Raw genomic sequence first — 19,922 nt, 5'->3', positions numbered from 1 at the left:
TTATTTTAATATAATTGAGATAAGAGATTTTATTAATTGCCTATTTTGAAGTTTCCATTTTTAGATTTTCTATTTTCAGTCATTTTTTGTTGTTGTAATTTTTGTGTTTTGTCATTTTTATACACTGTATATAAAGCTTTTATTAATTTCTATTTCATAGTTTAAGGAACTAGGTCAAATAAAAGCGTTTTAATATTTTATTTTATTTGAATTAATGTTATTCAAAGTAACACAATGTTTGTTATGGTCTTAATTTTAGTTTCAGTTTTTTCAGGCTGAGGTAAAAATGAAAATTCACGCATGAACAGTAGAGGGCGCAGGTCTGCTGTGCTGTGCTGCCATGCAGGAGAAATAAAGTCATTTTTGCTCATGGTTTAACTGAATCATCAAAGTCAGCAGCAAGAGATTGGTCAATAAAGATTAAATGCATAAAAATATTTGTTTTATTTAATATTGAATTACTGGAGGTTACCATTTGCATTTGACCGACTTTATTCATTTTGAGGAGTACTGAATCTTTATTGTACAAGTGAGATGAATAAATGCTAACATTTAGTCTAGAACTACAATAACCATCATGTTTACACAACGCCTCTTCTGCACTATACTCTCGATTTTTCCCAACATGGGTAGGCTACAGGAGAGCTGTCAGTCAAGTAAATGTAAAAAAGTAACTTTAAAAAAAAAAGTAACTCAGATATTTTGTTGTAAATTTGAAAAGTTGTTGGCATCCGTCTGTCTCGGGAGACAATAGAACTCTGCGCCATATTTCAGTCTGTTATTGAGTTGCAGCGCCTGCTCTGGCTGAACAGTCCGATCCTCTGTTGCACTTACTACAGGAGGGCACTGCTACATCCAACACTGTATGTAGCCTACTATATATAATATGTTGTGATATTTTTTCTGATATGCCCTATATATGCCAACGATAAAAGGAGCATTGTATGTCTCATAAAAGGTTGATATTCTTGGTAGTTTGGTGTAATATTCAGATTTGTTTGAATGTTATTGCATCAGAAACAAACTCTGACAAACAATTATTTCTCACAACGCATTCATTTTGGACGGTCTATATTTTCAACCGAGCACCAGATGTCGCTGTCACGACTCTGATTGTTTACCCGCCACAACCGTCGACTGCAGAAGAAGAAGAATCGGGAAGAACGTCGGACATAAACAGAGAGGGATGCTCACTTCTTAGTGCACTTATTGATATTCTGCTGACCAGAATGATTTATCAGTGCCTTTATCCGTTTATACCCCATGCCTGATATTTATAGTCCGTGTATCAGACAGGTGTGTGCTGTAAGTATGGCATTTATGAAGCTTATAAGACCAATATCAGCTCAGATGTGTAATATTAATGGCCCTGGAGTGCAATAGCCAATGCTAAAAGCTTAAACTGTTTGATATCAATCACGTTCATGATTATAATAAGTATTTCTATTATATAAGATTATATGCATGGTGTTTTATATGCGAATCTGCCTGCTTGAGTAGTGATCAGTGAGACTAGCATTTTTGATTGGCAGGTGGGAATACAAACCATATATACCTCATGTCAATGGTATTTAAGGACGTTTAAGACAGAAAGATCAAACAGAGATTACCAACCTGAGCTACTTGGAAAGGTTTAAATTTTGCATATAAAATTGGTTTATATAAATAAACGATGAGCTTAATAAATTCAATAAAATAAATTCAATAAAAAAATATTCAGGCTGCCATTATCACAATAAATGTAATTATTATTATGAGAATTATTATTATTATTATTATTATTATTATTATTATTATTAGTTAGTTAGAACACTCAGTACCTTTTAAAAGATCAAACAGCAGTGCAAAGTATATGTAAATTGTACCAGAATATCTGATTCTGTATATTTATATTTATTTAAGAAAATAGTTTTCATAAGCAGAAATGTGTTCATGTTTTAATCATAAACTCACAAATTTTTTTATCAATTTCGACTTCTTATGTCGTTTTGCTTTTTTTAAGTAAATTTGACTTGATTTAAGAATCTTTAGACATTTGCACTGGAAATCAAGACAAATACTGAGGAAGAAAAGCATGTTTTGTTTTTGCAGACAGTAAAAGTTATGGCTATTTCCATATTCTAGTGGAATATTCTATTTTAAAATGAATTAAAAAGTAATAAGAGATTCGTTGGAAGTTGTATTTTTGTCTTGTGTGCTTCCTAGAAATTTACATTTTGAGAATTGTGTTTAGTTTTTCTTTAAATTCTTCAATTTATTCCTTACTCAATGTTCTTTACTTGGTTTTACATTTTAAAACCTGCAGAAACTCTGTTTATACAAATTATACGTGTTATCTAAGCTTGATTTATTATTGCGTAAAAGTAAACTGAGTAACAAATACATTATGACTTGAATATCCTAACAAATACTGTATTTGTTGTAGATGGCAGTCCCATTCAGAATCCCCAAAAAGAAGCAGCCGTCAGATTCATGCAGTCTTGGCATGCAGTCTCCGCTGTCTCGACTGCAGGACAGCAACTCACTCAAGGTAATGATACCATAATATACACTAATATAGACAAAAATACATATAATTAGCCAATGAAAATGTGTTCTCCATTTACAGTCTCATCTGAGAGAATAGATTAGCTCTTAAAAGTCAAGCCAACTACTGTAGTTTTATGTAAATCCACTCCTTTTGTTCTTCAAACATTTCAGATGCAATGGGGTTCAGCCACTCTTAATGGAAAAACACCTCATAAAACCAGTTCGAATGGAAATACGCTGTCAAAAGACGGTCAGAGGAGTGAATCCGTGAGGTAAGACTTAAAATAACATCTATTATATCAGCACTAGATGGAGCTGTTTATTTACTTTGAAACTGGTGTTTGCTGAGAACAGCTTTACCGTTACACTACGGGTCGAAAGATTTGAAACAATCCCTAACCCTAAGCATAAAACCTAAGTGTGCAACTTTTGAGTAGTCAGACTTATAGTACACCGATCGGCATAACATTATGACCACTGACAGGGGATGTGAATAACACTGATCATCTCTTCATCACAGCATCTGTTAGTGGGTGGGATATATTAGGCAGCAAGTGAACATTTTGTCCTCAAAGTTGATGTGTTAGAAGCAGGGAAAATGGGCAAGCGTAAGGATTTGAGCGAGTTTGACAAGGGCCAAATTGTGATGGTTAGACGACTGGGTCAGAGCATCTCCAAAAGTGCCGCTCTTGTGGGGTGTTCCCGGTCTGCAGTGGTCAGAATCTATCAAAAGTGGTCCAAGGAAGAAGTAACAGTGGTGAACCGGAGACAGGGTCATGGGCGGCCAAGGCTCATTAATGCATGTGGGGAGCGAAGGCTGGCCCGTGTGGTCCGATCAAACAGACGAGCTACTGTAGCTCAAATTGCTCAGGAAGTTAATGGAGTTAATGCAGAATACACAGTGCATTGCAGTTTGTTGCGTATGGGGCTGCATAGCCGCAGACCAGTCAGGTTGCCCATGCTGACCCCTGTCCACCTCCAAAGCACCAACATTGGGCACGTGAGGATCAGAACTGGACCACGGAGCAATGGAAGAAGGTGGTCTGATCTGATGAATCGCATTTTCTTTTACATCATTTGGATGACCGGGTGTGTGTGCGCCGCTTACCTGGGGAACACATGGCACCAGGATGCACTATGGGAAGAAGGCAAGCCGGCGGAGGCAGTGTGATGCTTTGCGTGTTGACTTAGCCTACAAATTCCACAAATCTCAATCCAATCGATCATCTTTGGGATGTGCTGAACAAACAAGTCTGATCCATGGAGGCCCCACCTCACAACTTAAAGGACTAACATCTTGGTGCCAGATACCACAGCACACCTTCAGGAGTCTAGTCCATGCCTCGACAGGTCAGAGCTGTTTTGGCAGCAACACAATATTAGGAAGGTACTCATAATGTTATGCCTGATCGGTGTACGTTGTAACAAGGATCTGAGCCACATTTAGAGAGCAAAATATCATTATCAATTGCATAACAGCACATTTTATTTTTATTTGTGCCCATTTTTCTGTTTCAGACCCATCAGGCCATCCCTCAGCGGTGAGAGACCGGATCTTTCACCCGACGTGCGTATGCCAGGCCGCGTCACGCACACCTGCTCGGATTTCATTCCCAAAGGAGCCACACGAGGAATGATCAGTTTTAAAATGAACAAACAGCCAATAAAAATCAGCCCTGTTCGAGTGAACGGGACACCTAATAAGGTGTCCGAGACGCCTGGTTTCAGACCCCAGTGTCAAACTCCCACCGCAGGGAGAGACTTCACAGGAAATAACAGGTGAGAATCTGAACCATGGTATGGGCGTTTGTGCATGTGGTCCAGAGCAGGAGAGTTTGGTATGATCAAGTGGGTTTTATAACATGTATGTGTATGTGTTTCAGATGGAGACCCAAAAGAGCGTCGGATACTCTTCTCTGCCATGATGAGAACCATACAGTGACATCTGAAAGCTTGTTCAAGATTCGTAAAGGTACATCCGTGTTATTTTAGCATCATTAATGTAGTATTGTAATTTCATGTGTGTGTGTGTGTGTGTGTGTCTCTGTGTATACATATACACGCATATATACTGTATCCTTCATGCTCCCTCCCAACCATTCTTTCACAGTCTGAGCCTGATGAATCTTGACGTTGTCATCCTGGAATATGGCCATGATGCATCTTCCTACATGGTTGTTTAAGAAATGAAAAGCAACATACTCCATCAATTAGGGTTAGATGAACTACTCTATCATAATGATCCAATCATTGACTCTTAAGGATTTGCCTATTTAAATCCAAACAGCGTCTTTTTTTTTTGAGCCGGGAAGTATGTGTATATATCAACTGTTTATTAAAAACTCCAATGTCAACTGCGATTAATAATATATATATATATATATATATATATATATATATATATATATATATATATATATATATATATATATATATATATATTATTAATCGCAGTTGACATTGGAGTTTTTAATATTTTGATATTGTAATCATTTCAGTTACTCTCCAAATTAATGAAGAAATAATTTATAGACAGCATATTTTAAATAGTTGTTGTAATTGCGTCTTTTTATGAATGAAGGCCAGTATCACTGATACTAATGTGTCTATGAAACATTAATGACGTTACATTACAGTATAACTGAAAGCTACCAATTTCAACATTTAGTAGGCTTTAAAAAAATAACAACTTTTAATTTAATTGAAGTTTAAACAATCTTTACATAAACCCATTATAATAAATGTTATATTTACCCATGGCCTTCCCTGTTAGACATAGTCTACACAGAAATTGAATGAAGTTATCAACACCTTTCTTAACTGCATAAATAATAAATTAAATATAGATTAATCCTCATTAAAGCTAACATTTTTTCTGTTCCCGTTCTATGATGAACATTAATGACAGACATCATCAGTGCCGCTGCCGAACATGACGCAGATCTGATGCGCTTTTCTCACAAGTTCATTTAAAGGGTTAGTTCACCCAAAAAGGAAAATTCTGTCATTAATTACTTACCCTCATGTCGTTCGACACCCGTAAGACCTCCGTTCATCTTCGGAACACAAATGAAGATATTTTAATTGAAATCCGATGGCTCAGAAAGGCCTCCATTGGCACAATGCACTAAAAGATACTAAAGACGTTGTTACAAAGTCAATCTCACTACAGTGGTTCTACAATAACTTTATGAAGCGTCGAGAATAGTTTTTGTGCGCAAAAAACCCCCTAAATAACGACTTGTATAGTGATGACCGATTTCAAAACACTGCATCATGAAGCTTCGAAGCGTTATGAATCAGTGAGTCGATTCAGCGGTTTGGATCGCCAAAGTCACGTGATTTCAGCAGTTTGGCGGTTTGACGCGTGATCCGAATCATAATTCGACTCTCTGATTCATAACGCTTCGAAGCTTCATGATGCAGTGTTTTGAAATCGGTCATATAAATACATAACCGTTAAATATTTTTAATGCGTTACACTGAAAAAATTAATTGCCCGCATTAACACGTTAATTTGCCTAGCACTAATATATATACGCAGGAATGAGAGTATAGTTCCTAGTCATATCGGCCTAAAAAATCCCAACTCTTCATTTTCCTTAGTACACGATGTTACTACAGAAGAGTCAAGTTTTAAATATCTAAACTCTTTGGTCATTTTTGAGCGAGATGCTGACGCTCTAATCAGAGTCAATGATCTATGCTAAGCTTTGCTAAAAGTGCTACCGCCAGACCCGGAGATCGGCTGAATGGATTCGAAAATGGTAGAAGATTCAACTGTTTTACTCTAGGGGAGTTGGAAAATGAGCCTATTTTCAAAAAAAGGCGAGTGTTCCATTAAGAGTAAAAAATATGTATAATAAATATTAGTACCCTGTTATAAATAAAATATGAGTAAAATGTAATTAGAATAAATGTAAGTATAATAAAACATAAGTATTCTTTAAAAAATAAGTTACAATAATGGTAATTTATGACTTTAACAAACACATAGACTACGATTAACAGCCCCGGATAGTTACTGTAGGTCTGTCTTTAACAGGTTATAAGTTTTCGTTCAAAAGTAAATTTCCCTTTGGAGAAAATGACATATTATGAAAATAGTTTGTTATGAAATTTTCACTTGATTTTAGTCGTTAGTTTTGTATCAAATTCAGTGTGATTTTCGTCGATCGAGATCTGGCAGTAACAGCACGTTTTTTCTCTTGGGCGAGCGATTCGTGGACCGCTTACCCTGCGCATTAAATCCACCATATGCCAGCAAACCAATGAGAACATGGGACAATGATGACGATACATAACAACAGAGCGTAGGAGCCAAAGCTGCGGTGGATCTGCTTACCCAGAACTCTCATTGAGTGGCAGATTTGAAGAAAATTACTCAAATTAGCCGAGTCGTTTGGCAAATAAATGAATGACAGAGTTACACACGTATTACCAGCATTTTATCCTGTAAGCTTTATGGTACTACTCAAACAAGGGAATTTATAGTAATTTAATGTTAATGTTAATCAGCGATTCCATGAAAAACTTGGGAATGCAGAGTATTCAGTGCTTATATGGGCCGCACGACCCTGATATGTAGTTTAATGGTTATACTGTCCAATTAAAATGCACAATTATATATATATTTATATAATAAAATAGGTATTGTTTTTATAATTTATTATAGATTTTATTGACTTGACAGCCGCTTTAGAACTGTGACACAACGTTTTCTTTTTTGAAGAACATGCCATATTCTTCAGAAAAGATACAAATATATAATAAAAGAACCATAAATGAAAACTATAATTGACCTTTATATTGATTTTTGCCAAAAACATAAACACGATACAGCGACTGCGTAATTCAGAAAGAGACTTTGGTTTCTCCCTAATGAGTTGGATCATTAAACTAAATAAGCAGTTAAAGTAAACTGTAAACTTTGGCTGAGATATCTGATGTAGATTATCAGGAAGCTAATGAGGGAAAATGCCTCGTTTTTGGGCTTTACTAAGTCTCTGCATCTCTAAGTACCTTAATGATCAGCTTTGTCTCTCTCTTCTTTCCCTCCATTGTGCTTCAGGCACTAGGTTTAACATCTCGCAGCTGTCTCCTTTCCTTTGACCCTCCTTCACTCCCTGCTCTACATAATATTGGACGGCATCAGAGTTTTCCTGGCTTCGGATCGCTGATAAATAAACAAATGCTTAACTTTATGGATCTGTTAAAATGGTCCTGCTGCTTTCTTTCTTGCTGGCCCTCGTGCTTATATTATGTCTAGTTCCACGTCTCTGGAGATTTTGACAATTTAGCCCCGTTTCATGGCTGATGTGACCTCCACCAAGGTGGAGGAATGATATTTGGTCAATAAGGCCGTTTTATATGTTCTGGGGAGTGCGTAAAGAGAAAAAACAGTCGTTAGGAGAAGGTTATGTGCTGCTTGTAAAGTCCCAGAATTTTCTACTTTTTTATTTAACCAAGTTCTCCGTCGTTCCATCTTGTTAGGCCTGGATCCGGGGCAACTGGAGGCATGTGGGCTTTTCCAGGAGGAAGAAGAATCGGAAAGGACACAAGGCAGCTCTCCACGGTCGTCTACTCCAGATGACCTGGATCACGCCTCGCAGACTGACCGCAAATTAAAGTCCACAGGTTCTGTTTGTGACATCTCTGAGGTGAGATGGTGTTCTGGTCATTCAGTGAAAGCCAGTCAAGTGTAAACCTCCATAAAGTATCTTTCTATGGAGAAGTCTTAGCTAATGAATATTAATTTGAGACTGGTGTTGCTTCCTGGAGCATCCAGTCATGTTACTTAATCAATAATCATGAATTCCCCATTGTACCCAGGAAGCTTAAGAGGCCACATCAGTTTGAACAAATGTATATTTATGAGCCAGCAAAGTCTTAGCTCATGAATATTAATTAAAGGGGCTATATGCGTTTTTCTGAAATTTAAACTCGCGACTGACACCTGTGGCCAAAAAATAGAACTGCTCTTATTTTCTGCTCGCTCTCGCAGCGGTGGTGACGTCACATCCGCAGACAGCGCGGGAAAAACCTACCCGCCAGAAAATAGGAAAAATAGGATACAGGCTTATAGGTGCACCCACTGTGAGCAGACAAGGTGTCAGTATGCTCATCAGGAGATGTTTGAGTCATAAATGGTAAAATAAAAAGGCTATTGTTACGTTTATTTTGGGGAAAAAGTTGCATATAGCCCCTTTAAGGCTTTCTGATAATGTCATACCTACCGTATTTTCCAGACTATAAGTCGCTCCGGACTGTAAGTCACAGGACCAGCCAAACTAGGAAAAAAAGTGCGACTTATAGTCCGGAAAATACTGTACTTGTACAATGCCATCAGTTTAAATGAGGTCACACTTACTTTGCATAACCACCTTCCTGGACCACCCTGTCATGTTACCTAATTAACATTCATGAACCAAACCTTTAACATTAATAAGACTTGTAAATATTAGTTGGTTCAAAGGTATGTTGCTACATGAAATATGTACTATACCAAAGTCTTGGCTCATAAATATTAATTAGGTTATCCTGAGGTTGCCTTGTACATTTCCAGGAGTATCTAGAATAGATAATATCCATGATCTGATCCTTTACCATTGGAGGGCTCGTAAATATTCCTTAGATCATAAGGTCCATGGTACACTATAATCATCCTAGAGTGTCCAGAATAATGTATTGGCATAAAAAATGTAACTGAGGTCACACTGACCATCTAGTCGTTACCTAATTAATATTCATGAAGCATACCTTCACCATAGAAGGACTTGTGTTGGCTCACAAATATAAAATATGTTAAATTGATGTGATGTTGCCTCAAAACCCTTCAGTCCTGTTACTTAATATTCATGATCTGAGCCTTTGCCATAGTAGGGCTCATAAATATTCATTAACTCATGTTGTCATTGGTACACTGATTGCAGTATTACAAATCCTACTATGGCAGTAATCCTACTAAGTCTTGGGTCATAAATTCACCCATAAGTTCCCCCTAATTTGCCATCTAAGTTGTAGGTGACTTTTTTTTCTTCAGTTGAACAGTAAATAAGATTTTTAGCTGAAACTGTGGTCTTTGGTGATTCGTATAATGCAAGTCAACAGCTACTGTCATTTTGAGAGTCAAAACATATACAGGCAAAACAAAATAATACCCATGACTCATGACGATACATTGAGGTCTTATGATGAGAAACAGTCGGCCTGACGTTCAGCCATGCTACCTAATTGATATTATTGAGCTGAACTTTCACCATAGTAGGATTCATACCGATTACTTTGGTCATACTGACCTTGGTAGTCATGTAGCGAAATTATGATTCCTACCAAGTGTTGGGTCATAAAAAATAATTTTGTTATGCTAAAGTTGCTTTGCAGCCTTTCTGAAGCTTTCAGTCATTTTTACTTAATTAATATTAAAATATTTGAGATTTCAAAAGCCTTTACGCCATCTTTAACCACTTTATTCTTTGTTGTTGTCCCTTGTATTCTGACTCCAGAATGCAGCAAGCAAAAACAAGAATGGAGCTGTGTCGAATGAAGAAACCGTTTCCAAACCGTCCAATCATGAATCCAACCTCCATTTAGGCCGCTACGTTCAGGAAGCTCCAGCTAGGCATCTCAGGTCCTCTGCAGAAAGAGCTGCCACCTCTGTGCCTGTTAGAAAAGACCTGCTGATTCCCCCAACAGAGGCCAAGAGCAAAGACCCTTTTGGGTCTGTTTACAGCAACAGATTGAGGAGGAAGCCCTACTTCTGCAAGACCTACAAGAGAACCAAGCCCAGCTCCACAGAGCCAAGTATGTTTTTTTTTTTTTTTCTTTTTGTTTTATTCTTTCCACCACTTCTCAAACATTGAGGGCAAACTTGCCTTATTTAAACTTTCTTACCCTCCAGGGTGCTGGGTAGTTCGTTTAATAGCTTTTGCATGCCTTGTATGCCAACTTACCCCATAAACACTTGAAAAAAGTGAACGGTGCTGCCTTTGACTTTAATGGAAGTAAAATGTGATGTATTTCTTAAACACACTGATTGGCAGAGGCACCAGACCTTGTTCCTGGAAATGGTCTGGAGGTCAAGATATCTCCAACCAAATAGATATGTACATTTTTTAACAAAAAGGTGAATGTTGCTTGCCTGTGCAAAACTCGTAACCACAGGGAACCACTTTTCTGGTAACTGATATTGTACAGATATAAAGTGCATACCTAAGTAAATTAGTAAACTTTCACCAGTGGATGAATTAGAATTTGGATTGAGAAATTCGAATTGAGTGTGACACATAAAAAGAAAGTAAAACTGAATTAACCCTACATGTAACAAAAAGAAGCCCATTTTTGATAACTGATATTGTAAAGATATATAGTGCATTCCTAAATAAATGAGTAAACTTTGACTTCTGGACGAAGAAGAATTTGAATTGAGAAATTCTAATTGAGCGTGAACGTTAAAAGAAAGTGAAACTGAATTAAACAGACAGATAAAAAAAGAAGCATTTTCTGATAACCAATATTTTACAGATATATATAGTAGCATTCTTAAATAAATTAGTAAACTTTCACCAATGGACAAAGTATTTGGATTAGGAAATTCAAATTGAGTGTGACACATAAAAAGAAAGTAAAACTGAATTAACCCTACAGGTAACAAAAAGAAGCCCATTTTTGATAACTGATATTGTACAGATATATAGTGCATCCCTAAATAAATTAGTAAATTTTCATCAATGGACAAAGTAGGATTTGGATTGAGAAATTCAAATTGAGTTTGAACATAAAAAGAAAGTGAAACTGAATTAACCTGAAAAGTAAAAGTAAAAAAGAAGCTGACAAAGTATTTGGATTAGAAAATTCAAATTGAGTGTGAATGTAAAAAGACAGTGAATCTGACAGGTGAAAAAAAAGCCTATTTCTGATAACCAACATGGAACTGATATATTGTGCATCCCTAAATAAAATAGTAAACGTCCACCAATGCACAAAGTGAAATCAGGATTAAGAAATGCAGAATAAGTGTGAACGCAAAAAAAGAGAGTGAAACTTAATTAAACCGACTTGTAAAAATAGAAGTCTTTTCCGAGACGGTCAGTCCCATTGTTCTTGGAGGTGGCGTCTGTTCTGAGCCGTCATTGGATGAAGGATGACCTTATAAAGATTAATGTCTTTAACTGTGTGGTGTGCAGAATAGCAGCATTCACTCTCACAATCTAGATTACTACAATCCTGACCTCAAGGTCTGAGTAAAGCCCATTACACCTCTGTCTACTAGAGAGGAACGCAGATATACCATCCTCCTCCTCATGATCAGCTATGACTTGTTCGTCCTAAACACTTTATCCCCTATTATGGTTGCCGTTAAAGGAATAGTTCATCCAAAAACGGAATTTCTGTCAGTAATTATGCACCTGCATGTTTTTCCAAGTCTGCTGAAGTCATTCGATAGCTTTGTTTGAGAAACAGCTTCACTCTTCACTGATAATCTTCTGTTCCAGTCTGGATCATTAAGTCAGTGAGTTCACTCAGACTGGTTTTGTGAACTGATTCATTGAAAAGATCTGGCTCAAACTAATGTTCAGTCGTTTTCCTCACACAAAGCTATCGTGTGGTTTCATAAGACTAGTTTTATGGTGTTTTTTCATCCTTTTTCCATCCTTAAAAGCTTCAGTTCACATTAATTTTTTCTTCTATGATGATCTGACAAAGAGGATTTGAATGGATTGATTCGAATGGCTAACAAATGTCCACTTAGTTTGAAAATCTGTTCAATTTGAGACATTTTTAATGTAGCAAAAACAGATGGGCAACATTGAATTTGTTATTGTTTTCTGATGAATTGGTAGACAGGAAGAGGAAGGGAAGGAGGTGAAGGATGAAATAAAAGAGAGAGGATTACCCATGTCCCCGTTTCTCTCCCAAAGCCCATTATGGGACCCAGCCAAAGAGAAGCTTCTGCTACAGAGAAGGAGAGAAAAGGATAAATACATGGTCCAAAATTAACACCTATCAAGTGCCAAATGCAAGTAAAAATGGGCCTGTAACTTTATTAGAAACATAATATTGAATAGTAAGAACACAGTGTTGAAACGATCATTTGACCCTCGATGATGTTAATCATGTGAACTTTTCAAATACACATACAAACTGTTTACTGAAGGAAACATCTGTCAAGACTCGCATTTACCTCATTGGAAAATGTAGCATCAGAAGTTTATCTAGGAGGCCTGAAGTTTGTTTTTTTTTGTCCTCCGCAACGTTTAGACATGTGCGGTGTGGTCCAGAAGTCTGAGACCACCACTTCTATTCTTCATTCGTTCCTAATTTAATATACAAGTTCATCGCAAATTATATTATCTGCATATAATGTGCAAAACCTTATGATTCATGTGTGCTTCAGTGGAAGCGAGAACATCTGACTAACGCATAGTTCTGGTCCTTGCTTCTGATTGGTCGATCTCTTTCCCCTACAGTCGTGCTGTCCAGCGATGATGAAGGAGCCAATGAGATGAATGACGTCCCTGAAAGTTTGCAAGAGCAGCGGATCTCTGAGGGGATCAGGGACGCTCAGGTAACGGATAAAGAATGGGTGTAGATTTTAGATGTCCCTACTAAAGTTAATGACTTTGTGTGATAAACATTGCAATTATTCATTTTACCCTCGTTTTTATCCAAAGCTAATTTCAAAAGTGCCTATTTATGTTACAAATTTACTTATAAATCAAACCCAGTCAGGAAGTCATTTATGGTGACATTTATTATTGAAGATCAACAATTAAAGATGCCATATTATGACCTTTTTCAAAGTGTTGATTTTGTTTTTGGGCTGTAGAATAGGTTTTCATGCTTGAATGTTCAAAAAAAATTTTTTCACATATTTGATGTTGCATCACCTCTTTTCCCAGTCTGTCAGTAACGCTGGGGTGCGTTTCCTGTACACTGCTTTTGAGTTTTACCGTTTTCGAATCCATTCAACCGATCTCCAGGTCTGGCGGTAGCACTTTTAGCATAGCTTAGCATTAGGGCTGGGTAAAAAATATTGATTTCTCGATTTTAATCGATTCTCACTTTTACAAAACAATTTCGATTCGATTAGTCATCCTGTTTTCAGTTAATGAATGAAATAAACATTGTAGCGTGCCTCCCATCCAATAAACTGCAATACTCTTTGTGCTTTATTACTATTGATATGAAACAAAGTCTCAGATTTCAAATTACGTCTATTTTTTAACGGAATTCAAAAACATAAATACCGTGTTCGCGCTGTGGCGCGAGATCGCTCTGCCGCAGCTTAGCTCAAGAGAACAGCGCGGAGCGTACATGAACGGATCTTCTCTTCCGCCTTAATACCAGTAACAGCGCGAAATAAACATGAAAGAGCTTCTGAAAGTGTGTTAAAAGGTACAGGACAACTTACCGAAATCCGTATCATGTCACATAGAATAGCTCAATCAGTGTTTTGCAGACACTGATGTAGAAAGATGCAAGTAAAACGGCTTGTAAACAATGTCATGTAACGTCACATTTACCTGAGAAAAACCATATCCAGTGTCCATAAACTCGTTAGTCAGCTAGAAAAATTAACTCTAGAGAGGAGCATTTTGCTAATTATATGCACCACATTACATAGGAAATTTATTTCCTGGCAAGTTTTTATGACAGCCACCATTTAAATGTTTATATTTAAAAAAACTAATTGGAGTAGAATTATGATTATGTAATTGTTAAGTTAATATTATAACTTTATTATTATAAAAAAAACATAATTTAGTGTCATTTAAGTGTTTGTATACAAATCAGTTAATTTTTACCTTCAATAATAGTAGGCTAATGTAGTATCAACTGACTCCCATAGTTTACAACATTAGTTCAGAAATTTTTTTTCCTTGAGAAAATTTTCCATGTATTATACCTGATACATATCCAAAATTGTAATCGAAATTAATCGAAAATCAAATCGAAACGAAAGCTTGTGAATCGAAATCAAATTGAATTGTGAAATTTGTGTCAATACCCAGCCCTACTTAGCATAGATCATTGAATCTGATTAGACTGTTAGCATCTCATTCAAAAAAATGACCAAAGAGTCAAAATATCAAAACTCTTTGGTCATTTTTTTGAGCGAGATGCTAATGGTCTAATCAGATTCATTGATCTATGCTAAGCTATGCTAAAAGTGCTACCGCCAGACCGAAACGTTTTCGTTTTTGAAAATGTTAAAACTCAACTGTTTAACTCTAGGAGAGTTGGAAAATGAGCCTAGTTTCAAAAATAGTGGAGTGTTCCTTTTAAAGGGATAGTTCATCCAAAAATGAAAATGATTCCTCTAGGTGTACTTTCTTTTTTCAGACAAACACAATTTTTGAAGATTTTGAACAGCCATCCATTCTAAAAGTATTCCACATGGCTCCAGGGGGTTAATAAAGGCCTTCTGAAGTGAAGCGATGCGTTTTTGTAAGAAAAATATAAATGTTTAAATCTTTATAGCCTCCTAAAATAACTAATTTCTGGCAATCGACCGTACAGAAGTCCACTTCCTCCAAAAGAGTACCTCGTGACACGATGTAAAGCCTTAACAGATTAAAATTGCAAGTATTTTTTTACACCGTATTAAAGGGTTGTACACATATCTGAATTTTTTTTAATAAAATCCTCACTTCAGTGTGTAAGACCGCATGAATTCGCTCCAAGGATTGGTAGCGAACCGCGGTGAAGGCCTCACGCGTTCACTGTTTCAGCTGGAAGAATGGACTTCTTTATCTGACTCCATTTATCATAGTTGTCGCATTTAGAAGAGAATCCCAACCGGTTGTTTGGTCATCTAGATTTGATAGTTAATCATACATTTGATCGTTCCGTTTTAACCCTTTGTTGCAATTATACCGTTCCACATTGGAGATAGTTAATAATTACAGATTAATTCAGAAAGGATGAAAATTTAACAATTTATTAACAATCAAGTAAATGTAAAATGTCAATTACATCATAGACATAAATCTCTTCTAAAAGGAAACACAAATTCTAGTTATGGTTACACTTAAAATAGTTTCAAATAGTTCTAAACATAAACCCTTAATTATGCTCAGTAGGCCTCTGCCTAGAATGTTACCTGAGAGAGAGAGAGAGAGAGAGAGAGAGAGAGAGAGAGAGAGAGAGAGAGAGAGAGAAAGAGCTAAAGAACAGCTCTCTCCAGAGAAAGCCAGAGAATCCAAAAGAGAGCGAGCTACAGTTGAAATCCTCTTTTATCATTTTCCCTGATGTCACCAAATTCAAATCTGACTCTTTTAAAACTGACCAATCAGACCAAACCGTAAGGCATTTGAAAATAACCAATCAGACAAAACTTCCCCCATTGTATCAAAGGTGTGGCCATTTGGCCATCCATTCTTTTGTTCTTCTATCTCCAACTGGCCCCTCTGATGGCGTTAAGGGGGAGGAGGTTGAGTCAATTTCAATATCTTGATCACGACGATGCAAAGCAAAGCAGCAAAGCAGATGATTTTGTTCTATTTCAAATATCTTTGATTATTTTCCACCTTACAAGTGTGTCTTTTATACTGTTTTATTAAGTGTCCCAAAGCTGGACAAATACTTGCATACACCACCATTGAAAAGTTTGAGATCGGTAGAAGTCTCTCACCAAGGCTGCTTTTTATTTGAACAAAAATACAGTAAAACAGTTATATATGTCCATAGAACCCGTCTCGTTTGAAGTTCCAGTAGTGTCAATTACTTTTCAAACGTTCTATGGACAGATGAAACAAACAAAAAAGAGCTTTCTGGAGGATCTGGAGAGATGTTGTATGAAGGAATGGTCTCTGATCTCTTGTCAGGTGTTCTCCGAACTCATCAGGCATTATAGTAGAAGACTCTGAGCCTTTATCTTGGAAAAAGGAGGGTGCAAAAAGTATTAAATAAAAGGGGGCAACATGTTTTGGAGAAAAACATTTATTTCATAATGTGATTTCCCCTCCACTTTCAATTCTTTTACTTCAATGAAAGGTTAGAGTTTTGCAATTTTTTTAAATAAAATATCCAAAGGATTAACAATGCAGGTTTATTTTTTACATAAAAAAATTTTCTCCCTTTCGATAAAGTGTTTGTGTTTAACTCCTCGTTTAAAGAAGCTTTGAAACTGTGCCGAAGAACCAGACTTATCTTCATGTACATCTGTCTTTTGAAGTCTAGATTTGTTCAGTATGGTTGTGGAGTTTTGAATTTGCCTTCGTTTATAATGATTCACCAAACTCTTTCAACAAATTTCCATTGTCGGAATGAGTGGTATTGTTCGTCCAAGCTGGACACATCTTCAGTTAGCATTGTTTTTCGTGACAGGATGAACAAATCCATTGTGGCACCCTGGAATGAGAGGCTTCGAAATTTGGAATCCAGCATTTTGGATTTGGGCTCAATTCTGAACTCGAAACATCTTTTGAGTGAAGCTTTTGGCTCTCGATCACAAGGTCGGAAAGTTTGAGGTTGATTAGAGCAATACGACTCAGGTGTTTGTCAATATCAGTTGGTGTGCTCACCTTCAGTTTGACATGCAAACGAAATAAGAAACATGTTTCTGTAAAAAAAGAAAAGGGCTGCTGTCTTTTTATCTTTTGTCATTTCTAGAAAAGCGGATTTTGTTTTATTTTTGTTACATCCAAGGAAAATGAGAAAAACAAATTAAGACGACAACAAGACAAATCTGGTAATATTCTGCATAAGGTTGGTACCATATCAATAAAATATACACTATATTGCCAAAAGTATTGAGAAAAAGTATTTCATGGCCAAAGGTGTTTAAAAGCACCTAGGTATGCAGACGCTTCTACAAACATTTGTAAAAGAATGGGTCGCTCTCAGGAGTTCAGTGAATTCAAGAATTGTATCGTGATAGGTTGCCACCTGTGCAATAAGTCCATTTGTGAAATTTCCTCACTACTAAATATTCCATGGGCAATACTGTGAGCCAGGCCTTCTCATCCAACATCAGTGCCTGACCTCACAAATGCGCTTCTAGAAGAACGGTTAAATATTCCCATAAACACACTCCTAAACCAGAAGAGTTGAAGCTGTTATAGCTGCAAAGGGTGGGCCAACTCCATATTAAACCCTACAGATTAAGAATGGGATGTCATTAAAGTTCATGTGCATGTAAAGGCAGGTGTCCCAGAACTTTTGGCAATATAGGGTACACTACCATTGAAAAGTTTGATGTCAGTAGGTTTTTTTTTTTATTGTTTGAAATTGATCAAAAGTGACAGTAAAGACATGTTATAAAGTTACAAAATATGTATATTTCTAATAAATGCTGTTCTTTTTAACTTTCTATTCATCAAAGAATCCTGAAAATGTATCACAGTTTCCACAAAAATAAGAAGCTTTAAAACTGTTTACAACATTGACAAATAATAAGAAACGTTTCTTGACCAGCAAATCAGCATATTAGAATGATTTCTGAAGGATCATGTGACACTGAAGACTGGAGTAATGATGCTGGAAATTCAGTTTTACATTACAGGAATAAATTACATTTTAAAATATATTATGATCGGTATTGTATATGTAAAAATAGATGTTATAAATTCAAGTTTTATTATAAAAAAAATGAAAAAATGAATTAATTATTTTATTTATAAAATGTTTATTTATTAAATATTTTAATTAAATGTACATTTTTAAAATGCAATATGAATTCATATATTTGTTTTTATTAATTAAATATTTTAAATAAGTATTTTATTAATTATCACTATTGTTTAATAAAAGCTAATGTCAGATTCAGCAACATGTTTTGTCCCAAGAATCAGTGTAATATTTATTGCATGTTCACAAAAAAAATATATTGTGAACCTCCTTCACTTTTATGCTATATTTTAGTTGAAAATTGTAAAAACTTGATCCATATTTCCTGCCAAATATTTGTCTATTTACACAAACAATGTTGTAGGTAACAAATAAAGGTCTTGAGATTTTTTTTTGTATTTATTTATATATTTATTTTCACTGATTATATTCTGTTTCTTCATACTTCAGTCAGGGAACCAAAAGAGCCCAAAGACAAACGCAGGAGCTGAAAGATCAACGACCAAAGTAGAAGTGCCTTCCATCATGGAGCTAGACTTCAGCAGGCTTCATTACGACACAGTCAAGGCTCAGGCTAACGGGACCGTTGTGGTGAGAACGTCTTAATAATATCATTTATAATTCTATTAAATTAGAAAAGCGGTTCACCAGACCATTTTACATCATCCAGAAGATCCTAAAGGGGTCATGACATGATCTTTCATAGCTTAAAACGTCCTCCTCATTAAAGCTTCTCATCAAGCTCCAAAAACGGCTTGTTTTGATATTGCGGGATCTGTAATTGGCAAATATATTTGCATATGACTGCCTCCAGAGCCAGACATTGACAAATAGTTAAACATCATCACACCATAGGCCCCACCCACTGGCATTTGGTTGCTTAACGGCTGACATTTGTCTACACTGGATGTGAGCGTTGTGTTAAAAGCAATTAGAACCCATTAAAATCACTGATTCTGCATTCATCTTTCAACAAAAGCTTCTTTGCAAACTCCCTATTACACTGAGCCTTGTTTACAAAAAAAATACTCAGACTCGATCCGGGACGCCATTAAAATAAACCATCCACTTCTTTCAGACCCTGAGATCCTTCTGACGTCTGTACAGAAGTCTGATTCTGATTCTACACTGAATACAGTATACAGATGCATGTTTGGTTTTAGACATACTTCACACACTTGAGTCGATAATAGGACAAATGGTAGAGTGAAAGAACGTTCACTTCGATACCAGTTTAACCCTAAAAAGGGCACAACCATAAGAAACATTAGAATTTATTTATTGCTATTTTCCATCTTATTAGAACACGTATAATACTATTTCATGTTTATTTTTTTTGTTAAACATACTTTTGTTTGTATCCCCTGGGATACATCGCCTCTTTGATGGTGTAAATTCATGTAAAAAAAGAATGCTTGTTTTGCAATGCGTGTTACAACATTTTAGCCACATTTTTAAAACATTTATTCTCTCATAACTTAAAGTAAACATTCTTTGTAAAAATTATGTTACACTAAGTATCATGTCTATTTATGAATATTTGTTGCCTACACTCTATGGCCTATAAATTATCAACACAAGCAAAACTTTGCTGGAAAACCTGAATCTACTTCAGGCCTCTGATTTATATATCATACTTTTTTTATGTAAGATTAACATTTACTGGACTGAAGCAACTTGGGTTTCCTTGATTTTTCATACATCATATTTTAATGTTAAAATTATTTTAAATTTTAATGGCAATTTAAATGTCAAATATGACACAACAGGGGGAACATTTATTTGTCCATCTCTTAATTATCATTGAATTGAAATGAATT

The 19,922-nt window shown here is 36.0% G+C and overlaps 1 protein-coding gene across 2 annotated transcripts in view; it reads left to right on the top strand.

Annotated features, from left to right (window-relative positions):
- The first annotated feature begins 1,135 nt into the window (after positions 1 to 1,135).
- Positions 1,136 to 19,922, top strand: part of senp7b (SUMO specific peptidase 7b) — a 40,856-nt gene continuing 22,069 nt past the window's right edge. The window contains exons 1-9 of one of the 2 annotated variants that reach the window (XM_079807638.1): positions 1,136 to 1,305; positions 2,426 to 2,530; positions 2,701 to 2,801; positions 4,048 to 4,308; positions 4,413 to 4,501; positions 8,023 to 8,189; positions 10,035 to 10,332; positions 12,999 to 13,096; positions 18,553 to 18,693. In XM_079807638.1, coding sequence (XP_079663764.1) covers positions 1,264 to 1,305; positions 2,426 to 2,530; positions 2,701 to 2,801; positions 4,048 to 4,308; positions 4,413 to 4,501; positions 8,023 to 8,189; positions 10,035 to 10,332; positions 12,999 to 13,096; positions 18,553 to 18,693 — 1,302 coding nt within the window. In that variant the 5' untranslated portion in view covers positions 1,136 to 1,263. The remainder of the gene's footprint in view (positions 1,306 to 2,425; positions 2,531 to 2,700; positions 2,802 to 4,047; positions 4,309 to 4,412; positions 4,502 to 8,022; positions 8,190 to 10,034; positions 10,333 to 12,998; positions 13,097 to 18,552; positions 18,694 to 19,922) is intronic. The other variant, XM_079807639.1, reaches the window with a different exon arrangement.

This window comes from Gobio gobio (assembly GCF_949357685.1).
Source record: "Gobio gobio genome assembly, chromosome: 24".
Classification (NCBI taxonomy): Eukaryota; Metazoa; Chordata; class Actinopteri; order Cypriniformes; family Gobionidae; genus Gobio; species Gobio gobio.
Note: the sequence above shows the minus strand (reverse complement) of the source record. Positions and strands in the feature narration are given on the sequence as shown.